Source organism: Equus przewalskii, chromosome 13 (assembly GCF_037783145.1).
Source record: "Equus przewalskii isolate Varuska chromosome 13, EquPr2, whole genome shotgun sequence".
NCBI lineage: Eukaryota > Metazoa > Chordata > Mammalia > Perissodactyla > Equidae > Equus > Equus przewalskii.
The window spans coordinates 84926463-84948413 of record NC_091843.1 but is presented as its reverse complement, the minus strand read 5'-3'; the positions used below and the strand labels follow the sequence as shown (position 1 = coordinate 84948413).

Sequence of the window (21951 nt, the reverse complement as noted above, 5' to 3'; positions counted from 1 at the left end):
ACACAACAAGCAGTTGACTATATATATGGAATTTCCTCCTTGACAGACTTCATAAAACTTAAGAGCAAACACTTCCCCCCCAAACCAGCATCATTGGCATTTAACAACCACATTGTGACAAAACGAAGCCAGTATGTTCTTCCAGTTTCTAGAGATGAAGTTTCCTCACCTACCCTTGTTGCTTCCCCTTCAGCAGAGACGGCACCTGGGCACATGATAAGTGATTGGTAAATATTTAATGAGTGAATAAAGTCTGAAATTCAGTTCAGACCTCAGTGTGCTTATTGAGGCAATAATTTTATTGCTTGTTATGATTAATGTACATTTAAAACATCTCTTCAGCCATCAATTCAAATAAGATAAGCAATACATGTACCCCAGAACAATATTCTAGATATCAGTAGGGAATTACATTCTCACTCGTAGGACATGGTTTTTCATTAATTGACTGAGGCATAATTAGTTGTCAGTGGACGTGTGGCTCAATGCCATCGATCCACTCAGTGCATCTAAAGATAGTACTCTCCGAGGGCCTGGTCAGGGGGTAGGTTCTGAAATAACAACCAGTAACGTTTGGGCAGTTTGCGATGACCTTTTCCAGACACAGGCACTAAATAGCAGGTCCACAAATAGACCCAGGTTCTCCCCTCCCCTGCCCCCTTCCTTCAGAGGAACACATTGTGAGTTTTTGTGTTTTTAGACATGCGAGGGGGGATTGTTGCTCTTTTCAGATTTTCTGCTTTAGAAAACTTCTAAATTAGTTTGTTTTCTGAGTCAATGATACTTTTCCTTTTCCTGTTCTCCGTGGTATTCTCTAAGGTTGGTACTGAGAAGTGAAGTAGTCAACAGAAGTAGACATAACCTGAAAAAAATCTATCCGTGGATGAACGGTGGCCACTCCTGATTCTAACGCTTTTGTGGACAATCATTAATACCAAAACAAACATAAAGAAAAACAAAAACAAACAAGTAGATGAAACCCCTACCCTTCTGAGAACGAACATGGAGGCTATCATACTGTTGAGTTCGTTAACCAGCATCCAATGCACATCTCCCAGGAACAGGAGCCTGCTCTTCAGCACTCAGGTTAGGAATTCCTTCATCAGTAAGGAGCCTCACCTGTAACTCTCTCCAGAGCCTCTCCAAATCGTGGCTAAAGGAAAGAGTACTGAGTACTTTAGCTGTATAATTGCTCTAGGCGATGATGTCAAGCAGACTAAAGAGAATGGAAAAGAGGCTCAAAACTATTCCAGCTCATTGGCAGGTTCAGAGAGCTCGGCCTTCGAATCCAGCAAATCCATTTGTGTTTAAATGGTTGGGCTGTTAGAATATACCAAACCCGCTGCCAATTAGCTACCACGACAGCACTTTTCTTTTAATGGAAATGGGAGATTTAGGAATAGCAACTTTGGAGATTTTATTTGGCAGTTAGAATTCTTTTTGCTTGCCAGGATTAAGCTTGCCTTGAAAGGTATTATCTTCTTTAGAGATCTTCAGTTTCTGTAACTTCAGTGGCTTCGGCATGATGGCCATGTACAAAGTCATCCCTCACGTTAAGTTTTCCACAATTCTGGATCTGTTAATGAGATAATTAGGGTCGTTGGTATTATAGATTGGTTTAACATCATCTCAATCAAAAAGTGCCCTCCCAGCCAAAAATTGATACAGAAAATAATGTAATCTTGGAGATTCATTAACCAAAAAATTAGTCTGTTTTCTGAATTAGAAAAAACATTTGTCTGATTCTATTCCAAAGAGATTCTGGAAACCACATATTTGACAAAAGTTGACAACGGTAGAAATTATTTGATAAAGTAATCTTAGTGGACAATGACCATTTTGTAGAATCTTGCGTTCTAACTCTGGTGGAAATAAAAAAGGAAAGATTAATTTATTTGTTGTTAATAAAAGATCTTCACTTACTACAGGAATAAAATATGCTGAGTTGTTTAGCAGCGGCATGCTATTTAAAATTATTATTCTCGCTTTGTGTTTAGATCTTTCTCTGGAATCAAAGGACTTCAGCTGAAAGTTAACCTTCAGCCCAGTGATAATTACTTTTTCTACGTGAGAGCCATCAATGCATTTGGGACAAGTGAACAGAGTGAAGCTGCCCTCATTTCCACCAGAGGTACTTTCTCCTTTGCACGCAGTGGATGTCTCCCAGGCATTCCCATTCCTTCCTTTCTGCTACCCAGAGAGCAGCTTCTTAAAGGCCCCAGTCTGCTGGCTGTGCTTGGTTTTTGGCATGAGGACCCAAGATTGGTCAAAGGTTAAGACGTTGCTTTTATTTTTCTGGCTTAGAAGTTCTCAGTCTTGGCTACCCATTAGCAATCTGCTTGGGTGCTTAAAAAAGACCGAAAAGAAGTGAGGAATGAAAAAAATGGTCATTTTGTTGTCTGAGCCTAGACTCAAAGTTGGCACACGATTGAGGGTGCTACTTTAAATGATTTGCTTAGCCAGCAAAACCTTGTGCAGGTGCCTTGTTTGTGGTGTAGTCAGGGCCAGCCTGATGTTTATAAAGACAGGAGAGCTGCCTGCCCAGAAATGTTTTCCCCCAGCCCCAGTGTGGTGCCTGCACCTTCCACTGTTAGAGCCACTCCTGCAGGTTGCCCCAGTGCATCTTCAGACTTCACATGCATGTGAATCTCCCGGGGGCCTTGTTCAAGTATGGATTCTGATTCAGTAGGTCTGGGGTGGGGCCTGAGAGTCTTCTTTCTAACTAGTTTCCAGGTGATGTAGGTGCTGCTGTTGCAAGGAGCACACCTTGCATAGCAGAGTGAGCTCTAGCATAGGAGGCGCACCAGGTAGTACCCAGCCGCTGGCATCCACTACTGCCTTATCAGGGATGGCATTTTCAGCTGCGGATCTGCAAACCCTGGGTGGGGGATTTTGATGTCAGAGGAAAGGGAGACTAAGGTCTGACATACGGGGCTTGGCCCAGGGACAGCGCTTGACGTGGCCATATTAGAGTCCTCTTTTCTTCACTGCAACAGGAACCAGATTCCTCTTGTTGAGAGAAACGGCCCATCCTGCTCTGCAGATTTCCTCAGACGGGACAGTGATCAGCTTCGCTGAGCGGAGACGGCTGACAGAGTAAGTAGAGGAAGAACGCACGAGATGCCTCTGCAGGAGAGTCTTCTGAGGGCTGTCGCCTCAGTGTGGCCTCCCCTGAACACATTCTTGGTTTAATGACCCCGCCCGGGTGTGTGGTATTGAATATAAATGTGTGCACTCCCAGACAGTTCCGTTCCGGTTCATTACTAGTGGAAAGTGACAGAGATAGTTCATAACTTGGAGCAAGTGTCCATATTGTTACCAGAACTATAAACACAGAGGGTTTTGTTTAAAACATAGGCTCTATTAAGGCATCATCTTTGGTTTAATGAAAAAAGAGTCCAGGTTTGTTCTTCTATTATTTTCAACAGCAAACCTGATTTTGTATCCATCCATTTGAAAAGGAGTGGAGGAGAATGACACTCAGTTGAGTTTCTAGTTTGGGCCACATGCAGGGTTCTCAGACTTTCTTGCCCCTCCCCAGTAGCTCCCACAAAAAGAAGGATCCAAGTAAAGGAGGAAAAAGCTGAAGGCACAGAGGGGAGCCTGCTCTGCAGTTTACCTGCAGTCTCTCATGGTTATTTTGAGGGTCAAAATGGTCGAGTGGGAGAAAGTATGTGAAAGGCTTTTGAAAACCATACCCAACGTGAACCCCACACTGCTGGCGCTGATGCGCTGGTGTGGGCTGCCCCCTGCTCAAGATAAAGCACTGAGCTGACCAGCGGACACTTGCCCTGCTTTCCTGTCAGCTTGCTCTTCCCCTGTCTGTGGCCCAGCTCAGGTGTCACCTGCTCCTGGAGATGGCCCAGCCTTCTCTAGGGCCTGGAGCCCTTTGATCATTTCTGTGAAAAGGTCTGAGCACATGTGTGGTTTGTCAGCCACTCGATCCTGAATCATCCTCAAGCAGCATCCCTATCTTCTGAATCTTTGAATCTAGGATGGAGCCCGGAACACTGCAGATGCTAAACATATACAAATGAGTGAATTCAGGAAAAAAAAGATTTAAGAAATAGACTGAGCTTTTCTGTCTTTTTTGGATTTCTCAAAAAATTAAAAAAGAAAAGAAATAGCCTCGAGGTTGGTAAGAGTTCATAGATAATAACTGATGATAACTGTAATGCATTTTATAGAATTTTATTTATTTATTATTAAGTTGAAGATCAGCTCATAAATATCAGGCAGCCGGGCTTTGCTCCAGAGAGCAAGGGCCTGTCAGTAACTGCCTCTCTGAAATGAGGTTGTTGGGTAAAGACATGAGAAGGTGAAATACAGTCCCTTGCATGAATCATTTTCTCATCTGTTAAGGGGAGAGGGAGAGTGTGCTGACTGAATATTAACGCCGCTCAAGTTAAAAATGCCTCCTTGCTGTCTCAGCCATTTCAAAGCAAAACTGAGCAATTCATGCAAACAAGGTCACCTGCCAGCAGTTGAAAGTGCTTTGGTTCATTTCACTGTGCCTGTTTCAAAAATAGCTAAGGTGAGACAAAAAGAGATCTTTCAACAACCTCAAACGCAGCTACTACAACGCAGAGAGGCCAGAGTCCCAAAGGCTGTTGACCACAGCCCCCTCAAAGCAGGCTCATCGCACCTGGTAATTCCACGCTCCGCTCTGCGCGGGCCTCACCAGCACCTTGTTAGTAAAGAGCAGCACCTCATTTGGTCTTGGTGCCCAGTAAGGTCAGCAGACTATGGAACGCGTTGTTAAAGAAGGTTTTGGAGACTCCTTTTTTTGCAAATTTTGGAAAACTTTGCAAGTCACATTCTCTTGGAACTCCCTACCTGCCTCCCTTGTTTTTAATCAGTCTCTTTAAAAGCAGAGATTATGCCATTTCTTTTTGTCCTGCCGTTATTCTAGTTATTTCCTGGTTCCCAGATCCTTCAAGAGATACAATGTGCAGTGTATGCCTGTTGTGTGTGGTAGTGGAGATATGTCAAAGACATATGGAGTTTTTGGGGAATTCTGTGGTGATCAAGTCAAGGTTAGGGGCACAATGAACAACGAATCTCTTTAGTCAAATTCCAGAAGTTTCCAAGGCTAGAATCCTGCTTAAACTGTGCATGAGTTTGTAAATGTTGATGTTTATGAGATAAAGGCCGGCGACTCCTGATCAACTTTGCCTACAGAATCCCATCAGTGCTGGGCGAGGAGCTGCCTGCCTGTGGCCAGCATTACTGGGAAACCACAGTCACAGACTGTCCAGCTTATCGACTTGGCATCTGCTCCAGCTCGGCTGTGCAAGCTGGTGCCCTGGGACAAGGGGAGACCACGTGGTACATGCACTGCTCTGAACCACAGAGGTAAGCTGGAGCCCTGCCCCTCCCTTCTGAATCAAAGTGTCATGAGTTGATGTCTAGGCAGAGGTCTCTGAGGGCCCTGATAAATAGCATCCCACCTCTCTGCCCAAGTTCTGAGCCAACTAAGAGGGAAAACCAAGAGTCAAGTGTATGGAGACTACACTATTTCTCTAATGACTGAGGAAGCTAATTTTAGAAATTGTGGTTCATACCTGAGGGCGAGAAGATTTCTTATATTGAATCTTATTAATAGACAGACTTATCCCCACTCAGAACCTTGGCCAGGCCAGCTGCCCCACCTTGCATGTCAGAGTTGGTCCCTGGAGAAGCAGAGAAGGATGTGTGTCTCCTTGCGAAGCTTATAACCAAGAGACAGAGACGAGGAAGGGGCTTCAGGGCCATGCATGGCCAGTTTTTCTTGGTAAACTCACCCCAGAGTTGGGAGAGACCACAAGGGTAATGCTCAAAGGGCTCCATCCACAAAGAAGTCAAGAGGAGCGAGGAAGCCGTAGATCCGCAATACCCTCCCTGCACTGGTCTATATCAGGGGTTGGCACACTACAGCCCACAGGCCAAATAGGACCCTCTGCTTGTTTTCTAAACAAACTTTTATTGGAACACAGTCCTGCTCATTTGTTTACATATTGCCTGTGGCTGCTTTTGTACTGCAGTGGCAGAGTTGGCTGGTTGCAACAGAGACTAAATGGCCCCCAAACCCTGAGATATTTGCTGTCTGGTCCTTTACAGAAAAAGTTTGCTAACCTCTGGTCTATATTGTTAGTATTGTTTAGTTGGTTGATGTGAAAAAGCCATTAACCGGTATTAGTCTCAGAGAGCTAGGGCAAGCATGTTATAATCTGAATATGCTCACAGGATGGTCGAATAAAAGAGCACTGGACTGGGAGCCAGAAACCTGATTTTAGTCCTGGCTCCACCCTTGACTGGCTTCCTATTGGCGGCTCCTATTCCTATTGGAGCTGGTTAACCCTGAGCATACCTGATATGCCTCATCGATCTTGTGAGGGGACGATGATGCCTGGTCTGCTTCCTTCTGGGGTTGTGAGGATCACATGAAGTCAGGTACAGGGAAGAGCTTTGAAATTGTAAAGTATCGGACAAACGCGAGGCATTATTCAAATGTAATGCTTAAAAAGGAAGCCTTCAGTGCTCGCGAGTTCCCAGAAAAAGGCCCACAGATTGGGATTTGCATATCTCCCGCTGCACATTTCTCCCTGCATCCTACTTGACAGAGTTTGATTTTCTGACATGGTTCATAAGGACACCATCTCCAAGAGTTATTTAAAGTCGCATTTCATCAAGTGAGAGCAATTGTGATTCATTGATGTTCAGTGCCATGCAATGCTTAAGGCCCCAGCCCCTGCCCGGAGTTAAAATCACTCAGACCCAGAGTTTATCATCAGGAGATTTAGAGCTGGAGCTAATGATTGGTTTCATGAAAATTTCCTTCGACACTCGGACTCTTAAGAACCCAAACCAACGTCTAGCCTCCAGTAATAAATTTCAAGCCTCTAGAAAACAGAATTGTATCTTTTGTTCAACAGGCTTGACAACTTGGGTCCTTGGCTCTCTCAGACCCAGGGCAGGTTCCGTAGATTCTGGGAGGGAGAGTGCGCTGACCTGTGCGGCCCCAGCACAGAGCAGTCAGGTCTCAAGTGCCTTCATTTCATGTTTCAAATAGCGCACTCCTGGCCTCTGGGACGCCGAGAGAACTGCTGTGGCAGACCCTCCTGTGTTTTCACTTTTTCTGGATCCATGATTTTAAACAAACTGTGTGACTCTTGATTTTACTTGTGTGGAATCCAAGCTTTAAGACGTCACAGTTGGAAAGGAGAGATGAAGAGAGTCTGAGGAGGGAGAATCAACTGGATTTCTTCCTGTCCATTCCTGACCTTTCCACCTAGCCCAAGGCTCCTCACCTCCCTTCCCAGTTTCACCCACTGCCACCTGCCTTGCTCTTCTTCTGGTCTCCACCTGCTCCAAACTATCCTCTCTGTCACAATTGGCAAATAGTTCTAAAATATCATTTTCATCATGTCCCTTACTTTTCTGTTCAAAAATCTACAAATATCTTCAGCAGTCAGTTGGGACCACAGTGAAGAGGGGAGGCCAGGAAGAATGCAACCAGGCTGGGGGACGAGGAGCCCTGAGGGGAGTAGCCACCAGGGTTGAAAGGGGTCTTGGCTCAGTCTGGGCCAGCTGTGCCATCCATGGGGGTGGGTCGGCTGGAGTAGGGGCCCTGGCATGGCAGTTCAAGTTGTCAAGAATCAGGCTTCTAGATGATGCTTGTTTGACTAGGGCCAGCAGTCCCAAGGAAGGGCAGGCAAAAGCCGGGAGGGGAGTCTGGCCCCCAGCAGACAGGCTTGGCTTCAGGCCAGAGTGCAGGTTGGAGAAGGAACTGATGTGCTCGGCAAGAAATGGAGGCAGAAGCTGGGCAGGGTGGATTTCAGGCCATGCGGACCTGGTCGAGCCAAGGCTCCAAGGAATGTCTTTCCCTCCTTGGCCTCCATGCTGGGGACTGGCTCTGACCAGGGCTGGGCGTGTGGACCCCAGGCACCTTCCAAGTAGAGGTAGGGAAATGGCTCATTTGGGCATTCAGAGCCCTTTAGACCAGTGCTGGGCAATCCGACCTTCTGAGAAAATAGAAAAATGGTATCATATGTGGCTAATGAACACTTGAAATGTGGTTGGTAGGACTGAGGAACTGGATTTTGAATTTAATTTTACTTAATTTTAGTTTAAGTGAGCACACGTGGCTTGTGGTTACTGTATTGGACAGGGCAGGTCTAGATCCCTGCCTGTGACTTACGTCTCCATGAATATCCTCAGAGTCACTCACATGTGCCCTCCAAACCTGCTGGGCGAATGGTGGTGTTCTCTAAGACGTATGGGCTTGTTCTGCCACCTCATCATTGCTCCTGCTGCCCCGCTGCTTGGTCTCCTCGCCCTCTGTTTCACTTACCCGGTCCTGACGGTTCTTTTTGGGTACGAGCCTTCTGCTCCCACAGCCTTCTGTAAGAACCTACACTGCTGCTCCTTATCATTGCCGCCTGCAGCCCTTGTCTGCTCTACAGCTTCTAGAACTACATAATCTTCTGTCGTTCCTCTCTTTACCAAGGCTTTGAAAAGGTCCTTTGTCATTGTGTGAGTCTTGCTTGTTTTCCCATCCCCATGAACCTCTGTCCTATCAAATGAGCTTCATTCTGTAATGAAGTTGCCAACTTGTCATTCTCTAAATACACCTGCAGTCAAGCTTGTGGGCCTTCAAGACAGACGTCACAGTTATTAAAGGTCCTTGGCCTTCTCCGCCATACCAGAGTCACGTACCCAGAGTCTGAGGCCCCAGTCTGCCCAGTGTTCAGGGCTTCCACCCCTCAGACCCACCATATCCACAGACCTTTCCCTCGTCTCTTTTCTTCTCTGCCAGTTCTCATTTCTTCCCTTCCTCTGCTTTCAGGGCCCCACCCTCCGTCTCTAAGACTCCCAGGAGAAAACTCCAAACTTGTGTTACTTTTTGCACAGAGCAATTTAGCTTCTTCTGCTGAGCAATTTCTCCTTCCCAGCCTGTCCTTGAACTTGTCCTTTCACAACCAAACAGGTCCACCACATGTGTTTAGTGAACGCTCTACCAGTCTGTGCCCTGACACGGACCCTCAGCCCTAGCCCACGTTTAAGTCATCAACAAGTTTATGCTTCCTGCTCAGTAGAGTATGGGTTCTGGAGGACAAGGACAGTGCTCGACGGTCCTTCATGTCCCCCGGAGCGGCTAGTAAAGTGCTGGGCACACAGATACACCCAATGAATACTTGTTGAGTTGAATTTATTTGAATTGAAGAGAGAAATCATAGGCAACATCCTTGGCTGCCAGGCTGTTGGAAACATTGAGAAGATGAAAAGGAAAGTTGGTTTGGGGAAGGGAGAGCATATACAAAGGATGAAATTGGGCAAAAATAATGAAATATTTCTCAAAGCTCATAAAGGCCCTTATGTAAGGTACTTATAAATTTTTTAAACTGTAAAATTAATACATTTTATGGAAGGCAAGCCTGTGGTTCTTTTTAAAATACATGGCAGCCTCAAAGGAGTTTTATTCAAAAGAATGACACACCATGAATGCGGTAGTTAAAACATGTGGGCAGCTGGGAAAGAATTAGAATGTTGAGAAAAATCACAAGGGAGGCATATTTTGGTTATTCTGGGACTGCCTCCTAATGTAGGAGCAAAATTATTAAGAATGCTTGTCTGTTGGGATGAGGTATGCATTTCAGCATCTAGGAGGGATCTGGTTAAGGTATTTAGGACAACATTATTGCAGCTAGTTATTGTGAATTGAAGTTATTAACTGAAAAATTGGGTATTTCCAAGTGATTTTCTTTATCACGTTCCTTCAAGATTTCCAAAATTTTTAATTTCCCATTCTGTGTCGTTGCAGATACACATTTTTCTACAGTGGCATCGTGAGCGACGTTCATGTGACTGAGCGTCCTGCCAGAGTGGGCATTCTGCTGGACTACACCAACCAGAGGCTTCTATTCATCAATGCGGAAAGTGAACAGTTGCTCTTCATCATCAGGCACAGGTTTAACGAGGGCGTCCACCCTGCCTTCGCCCTGGAGAAACCTGGAAAATGTACCCTGCACCTGGGGATCGAGCCCCCGGATTCTGCAAGGCACAAGTGATCACTGGCTTTCACAGTTTGAAGAGCAATAATTCACATCTGGGGGGGTCTCTTGTTCTTTCCCTCGGGTGCTATATAGCATTCAAAACGTCTCCCACACATTCACGCTAATGATAGTTACGTGCACTGTGATTAGCACGTGAGCAAAAGCACCAAGAAAATCTTGACTTTGTAGAGCAGCATGTGAGTAGAGAGGATGGAAAACAACCTCCACCCTTGGGTTTATATACATTTCAGTTCTTCCCTAAATTAAAAGGATTTATACCTGACTTGGGAACCGAAATAGAGAAATGGACTTCCACCTGTTTTGTTGGTAAAAGAAATCCTTGGATGGACAGGTCTGAGTGAGGGGAAGGTTGTACCGTTAATATCTCCTCTGACAAGAAACACAGACTTTTTCCACAAGAAGAATGTCACCTCACTCCACTAAAGGATGATAAATCCTAATCATTAGAGACAGTGTCGATAATGAACTAACCATTCTAAGTTGATAATGAACTCTTTTGTAAAAATCTATACTGTAGAACACGAGTCTCTTTCCCCTGAAATTTTAAATGTAGAAAAGTGCTAGATATTAGGAATATCCATTTTGTTAAATAAATGGTTAGAGTCTATAAAACAAAGCATGTGTGTGAACTTATTCTTTGTAACTTATGGTCTGGCATCTCTGAATGAGGACAAACTGCGGAGTAAATCACCATCACACTTCAGCGGGTGCATTACTACTAATTTCCATGTCAGAATTTTACATTTATATGTTTTAAAATCTAAACATGTTCAGCCCATAGTTACAGTCAACTACTGGAAGCTGGGAATCTCTTTTTGCTAAAATAAAATGGTTGGCCATTTTTAAAGATTATATCGAAATCTCAAAATATTCCTTAAATATGTGTACAAAGTTGATAAATCTAGAATGCATGTTAAGGTGATTGCTCTTGTTTTCTATAATATAGCTACTTTGTTTGTATTTACAGATTTTTTAAATTTAAAAAATTTTTTTTTTGGTGAGGAAGATTGACCCTGAGCTAGCATCTGTTCTCAATCTTCCTCTTTTTGTTTGAGGAAGATTGCTGCTAAGCTAACATCTGTGCCAGTCTTCCTCTATTTTGTATGTGGGCCCCCTCTACTGTATGGCTTGATGAGCAGTGTGTAGGTCCATGCCTGGGATCTAAACCAGTGAACTCCAGGCCACTGAAATGAAGTGTGTGAGCTTAACCACATGCCACTGAGCCAGCGCCCCAATTTTTTTAACATTATGAATTCAGTTATTTGTTTTCTTGAATCAAGTGATAATATCCTACTTGTGGGATATATTCTAAAATTATTGTTTATTAGCTAGAAAATCCAAACTGGATCTGTAGCTGGATTAATAGGAACCCTTCAAAGCCAACACCACCCTGCTTGAAAGTTATAGCAGCTGCTGGTAAGATGGATCCTGGGGCCAGCCCCGTGGCTGAGTGGTTAAGTTTGTGTGCCTTGCTTAGGTGGCACAGGGTTTCTCCGGTTTGGATCGTGGGCATGGACGTGGCACCGCTCATCAGGCCATGCTGAGGTGGCATCCCACATGCCACAGCTAGAAGGACCCACAACTAAAAAATACGATTATGTACTGGGAGGATTTGGGGAGAAAAAGCAGAAAAAGAAAAAAAAAGAAGATTGGCAACAGTTGTTGGCTCAGGTGCTGATCTTTAAAAAAAAAAAAGATGGCTCCTTAGCAAAATAGGAGGAATAACTTGTGCTTAGTCCAGAACGTTATCTTCAGCTTTTTTCAGGTCTTAGAAGAATCATCATCAGGTTCTGACTGATCAGCATGGTCATTATTACTTTTTTTGGCAGGAACGTGGTATAATTAAAAACAATAACAACAGTAGCAGCAGCCACATGATTTTAGAATTTGCCTCAGTTTGAGTTCCTCCAAAAGTGGACCTTGAGATAAAGATTTCGTGCTGGTTGTTTACACAGGAAGTGATTCCAGAAAGCACACATGAGGAAGTGCGGAAAGTGACAGGAGGTGGACAGAGCCAATATAGGACATGTGGTATGAGTGGGTTACTACCACTGCGAGCAACAGGGGCTCATGGGAGCTGGGGGCACCCCTGGAAACCCATGGAACATGCCGGAGGCTGGCATCTAACCACTTCTGTACAACCCCATCGGTTGAGGTTGCCCCAAGAGGCATTAAATTCTCATCCCCACCTTTCCAGGTTCCATTCCTTGCTAAGCTCTCATGATCCCAAGAAAGCCTTCCGACAGAGGAAAGAGAAACAGAGCCGCCTGACGCAGAGTTGTCAGCGTGCTGACCACCAACGAGTGAGCTCGGGGTAGATGGGGCAGGGCACCAGCCTGTCTGCGATCAAGTTGGAAGCAGCTCTATTATGAAGCCATGATAGTGGGAAGAACTAGGTTTGAATCTTGAGTCAGGCCTTTCTAGGTGATGACTTTCAGTGATTCTTCAGTTACACCTTTTTCTCAGGATAATTGTAAACATCAGATTAAATAAGCATGTGAAATGACACAGTGTTTTGTAGTTTGTAAAACATCCTGACAAGGGACTCCAGAGATCCTCTAAGGCCGACCCTCCACCATCCCCGTTGAGTGGCCTTCCTGCCTCTGACTCCGTGGCAGGTGGATGGGGGACGTTCCAGCTCTGGGGTCAGCAGGTCCCTGGTTTAGCTGCCTCTGTCTGCTGAGCCACAGGAGATTTCCTGGTTGGTTCCGAGGGGATTAGTCCAGTGCAGACAGGCTGAGTGAAGTTAATGCTATTTCACCATGTCTTCCAGCAATTCTTTCCACCTTGGTCCTTCTTGATCCTTCTTTGAGTCCATTTTTCCTTCTTCTTGCCCTTCCTCTTTATACCACACAGATCCTCAGAGAGAGGAAAGGAAATCGGCAAATTTTGGTCAAAATTGCTCCTCTGGAAATCTGTCAGTGGTATTTTTTAGTTTAATAACACGTGTAGCACATGCATCATCTCTTTTAATCCTCATCAGAAACTTGCACAGTAAAAATCGTTGCCATTTTATAGATGAAGAAACCAGTCTCAGAGCAGTTAAATAACTTGTTCACGGTCACAGCCGGTGGGTGGCAGAGCGTGGATTTCGATACAGCTCAAATCCTGAGCTAAGAGAATAAAATGATTATATTTTGTTTCATATTTTTGTCACAGATCATTTTTTCCACATGTATGTGGTGTGTGACAACTACATGTCTGTGTACATGCACACTCTCATACACACATACACATATGGGTGCATACACTGATACATATACATTCTCTTCCCTCTTGAACCGACTTCCTTCCCAAACCTCTGATTTGTTGTGGATGCTGTCATGGGATAATCTTTGATTCCTTCCTCCATATCGATGACCTGAATTAGGATTCAAAAGAGTCTATAACATTCTATTTGTGGAGAAAAGACTTTCATGCATGAAACTACAATGCCTCTTCTAAGAGATACAGGGCCAAAATAAAGGAGTTTGTGGGAAAAAGAAAGAGAAATGAGGATTAACACCATGGTCCTTCTCTGTTTGCATACACACCTGGCACCTCTGCACGAATGTATTCTTTGTCAAAGGTAGAAATATTTTTGTATTGGAACAAACCAGAACATGTTCTTGTTGTTTTTCTGGGGGTGCTTCCCTGATGTCCGACAGAACTGAAGTATCATCTTCCATCACACCCACTTACAAAATTGTATGCTATAAGCACCAAACACTAACACTCTCCCATCAGAAGCATCCTTCAGGCTTCAGAGTGGCCTGTGTCTGAAGTCCCTTCTCATCCTCACTGTGTCAATTACCCATTAATCATCTCAAGTGTTCAGTTGCTGAAAGAACTCACAGGACTCACAGTTTATACTCGCGGAAGAGTTTCATCGCGGGCAAACCATACTGTATGGCCACATGCAGAAAGGCTAGGCATTGAGAGGGGTCCTGATATCAAAGCGCAGCCTTGTTTGTCCTCCCACTGTTGGGTTGCACAGTATGCACATGTCTCCAGGCCTCAAGCCACCACCAGTGTGTGTGTGTGAAGCATGTTGGTACCAGGAAGAACGGGGCGAGGCGAGGTGAGGGGGACCTCTCATAATGTGCTGGTCACATGCGCACTTTCTAGCTGTGCAACTATCCTTAACCTTGGAAACTGGCCTCCCTGCTCCCCACAGGCTCCACCAAAACCAGTGCATATCATAAACCCAATGATTATTACTAAGCGATGCTCACAGACTGGTATATCCGGCTCTGAAACAATGGATGGATCCCGTGGTTACAGAATGTCATTTATTGTTAGTTAATAGAGTCCATGGCACTGGGCAAGAGTCAGTAGCTCTGTGGATACGCATGTGGTCAGCAAAGACGAGCAGAAATGAACCCATGCTCGGTGCGGGCTGTCCTGCTTTCCTGAGCTCAGCTGCTCGAGTGTGTTTCAAGAAGAATAATAGTAAAAGCTGAATGCCTCTGCCACTGATCGCCGTCCCCTCATGTCCTGATTTAGTGAGAGCCACAGAGTGATCCTGGCCACATCTCAGAGGTGAATAAGCTTGGACCTGATTTCCAGCCCCCTTCACAGCGCTCAGGAGGGAACATGTTTTCTGGACTGTTTTCAGATAGGAGATCAACACTCTCACTTTCCTTTACTACCCTCAAAGTGTATGTGGTTGTGCACCACTTTACATGGCCCTGTTTCAGTCTTAACTCCCTTTCTGTGCTGAGTTTGTTTTTTCCAGTTGATATCAGTAATTTCAGATCCCCAAATAGTGTACGAACTGTGAGAAAGCTTGAGAATAGTTGGAGGACTGAGAATGTTTAACCTGGAACAAAGACATCTCAGGGAAGGACGTAAGAGGTCTTCAAAGATTTGAAGAGCTGTCATGCAGAAGGAATTAGGCTTATTTTGATTTTTCACTAGGATCAGTAGGTAGAAGTCCCAAGACTGAGGAATTCGGTTTAAGAGAAGGAAGAGCATCACATCAGTGACAGTTGGCTCAGGGAATGCTGCTCAGCAGGAAATGAGCTCTCAGAGTCAGGCTGAATGATCAACTGTCTAGAATATTAAAGAGCATATTCTTGCTTTGAGTTCCAGATCCCTGGTTTTTAAACTGTGTTCCTGGAGCACTAGGTTTCCACAGAGGTGCCTGAGGGCCAACATGGGACCCAATGGGAAAACCAAGTCGGCATAAATTCAAACTCCTATCCCGTTTTATCACGGCAGCTCAATTTTGATTGGTTTTACACGTTGGGTTCCATATAATAACTCATTTGATGAACAGATTTCTATGGTTAAGTAAAGTTTGAAAGGTAGATAACCAAAAGGATCCAAAAGTCTTAAATCTTCCATTCTTTCAGGGTCCTTTTTCCTTTACTATCCAAATACTGATATCATATTGAATTCAAGAAATACTGTTTCCTATCCCAAATTTCCAAGAATTTCTGTAGATGATTACATTCTCCTGGTTGACATCTCTGACCTCTTCCTTCTGAGTTCTCCTCCATCACCTCTAGCCACGTCACCACCACCTCTTCATGCTTCCCTAGTCCCATTTGGTTTTCACCACCCCAAAACATTGACACAGTGCTCCATTTATTCCTTAAGGCAGTGCTGACACAAGACTGACCCTGGAAGTGTTGAACATAGCTTTTGTTGAAGACTTGGGGTTAATGAGGGAAATTTCTTCACAGGTCATGAAACAAAACAAAACTGAATGTGAAGCCTCCAGTATTGCTAGGAGCCCCTTCTGATCTCTTCTTCAGCCTGGTCTTCCAGCTATACTGAACAGGCTGGCCTCTCCAGTCTACTTTGTTCTTTACATTTCTAGCTTTTGCTCAAACTCTGTTTTTCAGATCAGAAACACGAAAGAAAACACCAAAAGACAAAGACCTCTCTTACCTATATAGACATCTTTTGTAATAAAATGAGAGCAAAATTTTGCCCTTCTGTCTCAGCCTCTTATATCCTGCCCAGGCTCCAGGCCTCTCTTTGCATAACTGAAAGACCTAGTAAAGCAGTTCCCTAAAGAACACTCCTCTCCCACAGATGAATTTGGCCATCACCTCCTGGAATGGTTTTAGAATCCCCTTAGTACCTTCCGTTCAGTGGTTTTCTGTAGAACTAGCTAGTGATTGAAAATCCTTTCTCAAGCTAACCAGAGCTCCCAGACTTCGTGTAGGGCTGCCCTGACACCACGGAGGACTTCACTGCATGCTAGGCATTCCAGGGAGAATGACACCCTTCCAGAGTATAAAATTAGGATTTTATAATGCATAAGGACATCCTCAAAATATCAGGAGGCAATGGGTAAAATAATAAGAAACGAAATGGGGAAGGAGAAGCACAAGTCATTCATTCCACACACACTGACTGAGGACTCACCGTGACCTGGTCCCTGTTCTAGGTCCTGGGGAGATGGCAGTCATCAAGTCAGACAAAATCTCTGCTTTCAAGGAACTTATATTCTAGTGGAGGAAGACAGACAATAAGCACATTTATAGTATGTCGGTGGCGAATGAAAACTAGGAAGAAAAATAAATCGAGGTAAGAGAATAAAGAGCAATAGGAGGTAGGGCTGCAGCGTGTTTTAGGTATGATGGGAAAGTATCTCTGATAAGGCGATATTTGAATAAAGACCTAAACGAAGTGAGAGGCACACCATGTGGATATCTGTGGGGGGAGAGCATTCCACAGAAGGAACAGCAAGTGTGGCGGTCCTGAGGCAGCAGCATGGGGATGCACTATCAGACCAGTGAGGAGGCCAGCGGGGCTGGAGTGGAATAAACATGGGGAGGGCATGCTGTAGATACAGTCAAAGAGTAGCTGGGAACCAGTTCCTAATGGCCTTCAAGGCCAAGTAAGGACTTTAGGTTACATTCTGGGGGAGTTAACAAGAAGTAACAGGTATGAGGAGCAGACGCAATGGCAGTCTCAAAGAATGGGCCTTTCACGTGTTTGGGTGTGATGGTTTTCAACATTAAACAGAATGTTTCCTAAAGGCCCCCTGGGCTGGCCTCTGTCAGCTCTCAGCTCTTGCAGAGAAAGGGCCTGGTGTAGGTGGGAGAGAAGAAAAGGCGCTCTTTGTCTCCTTCTCGGCTCTGTTCAGGAGCCCGGTGGCCCTGCTCACTTCCTGCTTCAAGGGGAGCAGCCCCTGCCAACTGGTTGCCGTTAGAACCACCTAGTGCTGAACTGTGGGGGACAGCTGCTACTGTACCCAGGACGGCTTTGTGCTGAAACGAATCTGCTTGCCCTTGATGACAAGTTGGCAACCACCAAAGATGGACAAATATAAGCACATTTGAAGGAAAATTTTCATATCTTTTCAACTGTGTGATTTTGCAGTTATAGGAAAGATGAGCTAATGATGTCATCCAGGGAGGTTGCCTGGCCAAACAGGGCCTCATGGGTATGTATATATGCGTATACATGAGTGTTTGTGTGTGTATCTATATGTTGTGCATATTTCATATATGTGACTGTGTGTATATGTATGTGTGTGTATTGAGAGGGGTAGAATTGTCATTACAATTCAGGGCTAGTTTTCCCATTAAGGATCTAGAAACTGGATTTGTAAGAGATCCCAAAGTTTGTCAGGTCCAAAGGGACTCACTCACGTTAATCAAGCTCACAAAAGACTCATTAATAATTTAGAATGCCTATTGCTTAATTTATAGTGAGAAACAAATTGCCAAAGGGGCGGAGAACAGTATCTGATGGTCAGAGGATTCTCTCTCCGGCTCCTGAGCTCCAAGACCTGCAGGAACCCACTGCGGTCCGTGTCGGGCTGCAGACACTACCTGCAGCTTTTTACCTCTCCAGTCCCACATACGCAGGAGAATTGATGTATTTTCACACGGGATGCCCCCTGACAGTTAAAAGACTGTTTGGCAATCAAGGCAAGTTATGCGGCTGATCCTAAGGACCAGCATTGTTGAACTGCTGTGGCCAGCCATGGGCCAAATATTTGGGTTTGCTGCTCCCAGTACCTTCTTCCTGCGTCAACGCTGGACTTCCCTGAGAAATCCTTCCCTTTGGGTGTTCTTACCTATTTGGTCCAACTTCTTACATTCACTTTTTTTTTTTTAAGATGCCTTAAGATTATTTCCCAGCATACAGTTTTCTTCTTCATTTAGAAGATTAGATTTCTAGGCTCTGTTCCTCCTGTTTTTGATCTGAAAAATATCATGCCTGTTGTGATGACTGTTATGGATGATCGACCATCATCGATTGTGTGAAGAGCTTACTAATTTAATACTCAGAAGGAAACCATACTTGCAAGTGCTTGTGTGACTACTCACCGTGCTCCCGTGGATTGTCATTCAAGGATTTGTTGTAATTGATGAGAGAGAGTGGTTCAGAACACAGCTCCTAGAATCGTGTAGATCCAGGTTGAGATAGGCTCTGCTCCTTCAGAGCTGTGTGACTTAAGCAAATTGTTTCGCCTCTCTTAGAGTCCTCACTGTAAGACAGGAATTGTACTAATTACTATGTCATAAGGTTGTTCATTCATCCATTCATTTGGATACTAACTAAGGGGCAAGGCACTGCTGTAGGTACCAGAGATTCAGCAGTGGTCAAAACAAACAAATATCACTGTCCCCAGGAAGTTTACACTTTAGTGAGAGGAATGACATACAACACAGGCGATAAATAAGTAAACAGTTGAGTATCAGAAAGTGATAAGTGCTAGACAGAAAAATAAAGCAGGAAGGGTTGTTGTACATGTAAATGAAAGAATTAATGTATGTGAAGTTCTTAGCAGAGTTCCTGGCATATAACAATAGCAAAAAAAAATTTAGCTGTTATTAATTCAGTTATAATACAGGGACTTCTTAAATTAAATAGCTTAGTGTACCCCTCGGAATAGCATGATGTCCTCACACACACCTGGGCATGTAGCTATGCCACCCATGACCACTGTATCTCCAATGAAAGTTTAATGTTTCCCTGCTTTTACTCACTGCAAGCATTCAGGAAAAGAATTTAGAACAAGAGATAAATTATCCTTAATTTCACTACTCAGCGAGAAGCAGTGCTAACATGTGGTGTGTATTCTCCCAGGCTCTTCTTTTTTTCTTTAGACACACACACACACGCATTTTTTAAAATGCAAATAAAATCACCATTATGTAATCTGCTTTTGACATTGAAAGCTATGTCATAAGCATCTTGTCACATCAACAAGCATAGATTCACGTCACTATTTTAACGCCCAGTTGTATTTCTCCGAAAAGATGGATCTTAAACTACTCAACCAGTCTGTTATTGATAGATATTCAATTGACTTCCAAGTTTTCGTTTCTATAAAAATGCTTTGGTTTTAAAAGCACCACCTTCGCTATGTGGCCTAGAGTTTTTCTTGGATTTGTCTTAGGCGAGTGTGTATTGTTTCCGTATCTGCTGTAAACTTGAATCAGTTTTTATAAGCCTGGGGGGAAGACTGAATAGAAACTCCTTCGTGGGGAAAGTCTGATGCCCATTTTATTTACAGTCAATTCAATGTAATTATATTTAACTATACTCAGTGTAAATATATTTTTATAACATCTACTATGTCAGGACACCATACTGATTCCAGCTGGGAACCAAGATGAGTAAGATGCAATCCCTACCTCCAAGGAGGCCAAGACGGGAACAAGGTACTATCTGTAATCAGAATACGGGCCAGAAGAATCGTGAGGTTACAAAGTGGGGAGAGAACATGTCTGTTTGTTGTGACAAAATGATAATAAACATTAGTTTTATGTCACTAGCATGTTGGACAAGTAAGACTCCTGAAATATAGTCATACAAGACGTTTTATTTTTGTCTCCTTGTGCCATTTTAAGTTCATTCAGTGAAAGGAAGTTCTAAATGGGAGGGCTTCTGTGGGCTTTCTTAAAGAAATGTCTGAGCTAAGCCCTGATAGCTGAGTAGAAGGTGACCAAGTTGAGGGGAGTGGGCTGTGGGGCAGAAGGAGGGAAGAAGACAGTGTCCTGATGTAGAGTAGAGGTGAGGAGGTGAGAAACAGCCCAATGCCCTAGAGAGATTCAAAGATCAGCATCACTGTGTGTATATTGGGGGGCGGCTATCAGGATGGCTCTAGGGCATGGTATGGAGGGCTCCTATGGAGGGAGAAATGTTCTCTGAATACCCCAGGTTTTAGCTTAGGGTCTCACACAAAGAGGGCAGTAAATAAATATTTCATTGAAAATTAAATCTAAAAATCATATAGGTTTTTGGCTCTTTAACACAATTTCGCTTCTTACAATTCAGAACCTCTAGGTATCAACTTCCACTTCTCTTCTCTGGAAAATTTGAGGGCTGTCTCCAAACGGTGCTTCGATTGCGAGTCAGAGGGAGAAGAATGTTCAGGTCCCGTAAGCAGAAGCCCCCACAGAGTGTGTTTGCTGGTAACCAGCTTTTCTCAGGTTGTAATGACTGAAGGTGAATGAAGGATTGAAGGCTTCGGGTGGAGAATTATCAATCAGATAGGGTGAATAAACTCAATTCCTCCAAAACACGAGCTATTTCAAAGGTCACTGTCTTAAGAAAAAATGTTGATCAATGGTCTCTTTCAGGAAATCAACTCCGTTGAAATATAATTTATACTGCTTTTTACTTTTGTCTTCTTTCAGTGAATTAAACTATAGCCACCCTTATTTCTTGATTTGCATTTCTCCTTAATTATTCTGAGCTAAGTTCTACCCTGCAGAGCTCCAGAAAATGGATAAATTATGCATTTGAGTGTTGAACAGCAGCGGCAGACACCTACACACCAAACCCTGGCTGTGTGGGATGCTGCCATTTTCCCCAAGTCATTTCAGGTCAGAAACACCTCTGCTCCCAAAGAATAGCATTTAGGGCCCCCACACAAGGTCTTTGTACGTACCGTATAATGTGAGAATCAAGGGGCAGTATATTGTTCTGTACCCTTCCAAGAATAAGTTCAAGGCTGTTTTCCTGACCCTACAGAGGCATAGAGGGAATTCTGCAATTATTCAGCCCACTGGGAAACCCTGGAAATTACCTCTGTAGGGCTTAAAGTTCAAAATCAGAACACGAATTTGCTTTATTCCCCTCCCATCAGCAGAGCTTTCTTTTAAAAATAACGTTAACACACATGATTGTGGAACTTTTGGAAACTATAGAAAATCATGATGACTAACATAAAAGGCATCCAGAATTCTGCAGACTTAGACTCAGTTGGTATGTTCTTTGGCTGTGCGCCTGTTGCGTTCTGCCTTCCCTAATGCAGATGCAATGCCTAGAGGTCTCACAGGCATCTTGCAATGGTGAAGATGAAACTCACATGCTGGGCATGAAGGAGCGTGAAGATAGAAGCCTGGATTCTCAGCGACGTTGTTGAGACACCAGACTGGTTCTCTATTGGCTACCTCTCAACTTTTTGTTGCTTGAGTCAAACATACCTCTATCCTTTTAAGCTACTAAAACATCTCTTTCAAAGTACAACATTCATTCAGAAAAGTGCATCACAAGTTTACGGCATGATGAATTTTTTTCAAAGCTGATATGTATATGTAAACATGTTTGATATTAATACACGTGTAGACACATAATATATGTATATCAAGAAGAAGAATATTACAATAAGTGACTCCTAGTCACTCCCACTTCCTTGAATAACCATATCTGAAAGTAACCATAGATTAGTTTTACCTGTTTTTGAGCCTTATATGAATGGAATCACGCAGCATTTTTTTTTTCTTTGTTTCTGGCTGCTTTTGCTCAACATTATATTCGTGAGATTTATCCACACTGTCGTTGGTAGCGTTATTTGTTCATTCTCTTTGCTGTATTGTAATATAATTTATGAACAGACTGCAATTTGTTTATTCATTCTGCTGTTGGTGGACATTTGAGTTGTTTCCAGTTTGGGTCTATTACCAATAGTCCTGCCATGAGCATTCTTGTACGT

At 43.8% G+C, this 21951-nt stretch overlaps 1 protein-coding gene and 1 long non-coding RNA gene across 2 annotated transcripts in view; one reads left to right on the top strand and one right to left on the bottom strand.

Moving 5' to 3' along the window:
* Positions 1 to 10671, top strand: part of CMYA5 (cardiomyopathy associated 5) — an 84481-nt gene extending 73810 nt beyond the window's left edge. The window contains exons 10-13 of the mRNA XM_070571540.1: positions 1998 to 2131; positions 2997 to 3096; positions 5182 to 5355; positions 9803 to 10671. Coding sequence (XP_070427641.1) covers positions 1998 to 2131; positions 2997 to 3096; positions 5182 to 5355; positions 9803 to 10049 — 655 coding nt within the window. The 3' untranslated portion in view covers positions 10050 to 10671. The remainder of the gene's footprint in view (positions 1 to 1997; positions 2132 to 2996; positions 3097 to 5181; positions 5356 to 9802) is intronic.
* The window catches only part of LOC139075356 (uncharacterized), a 34716-nt gene continuing 21938 nt past the window's right edge, over positions 9174 to 21951 (bottom strand). Inside the window, exons 3-5 of the long non-coding RNA XR_011525705.1 lie at positions 18332 to 18492; positions 16416 to 16498; positions 9174 to 13168 (exon numbers count right to left, since the gene is read on the bottom strand). This is a non-coding gene — a long non-coding RNA (uncharacterized lncRNA). The remainder of the gene's footprint in view (positions 13169 to 16415; positions 16499 to 18331; positions 18493 to 21951) is intronic.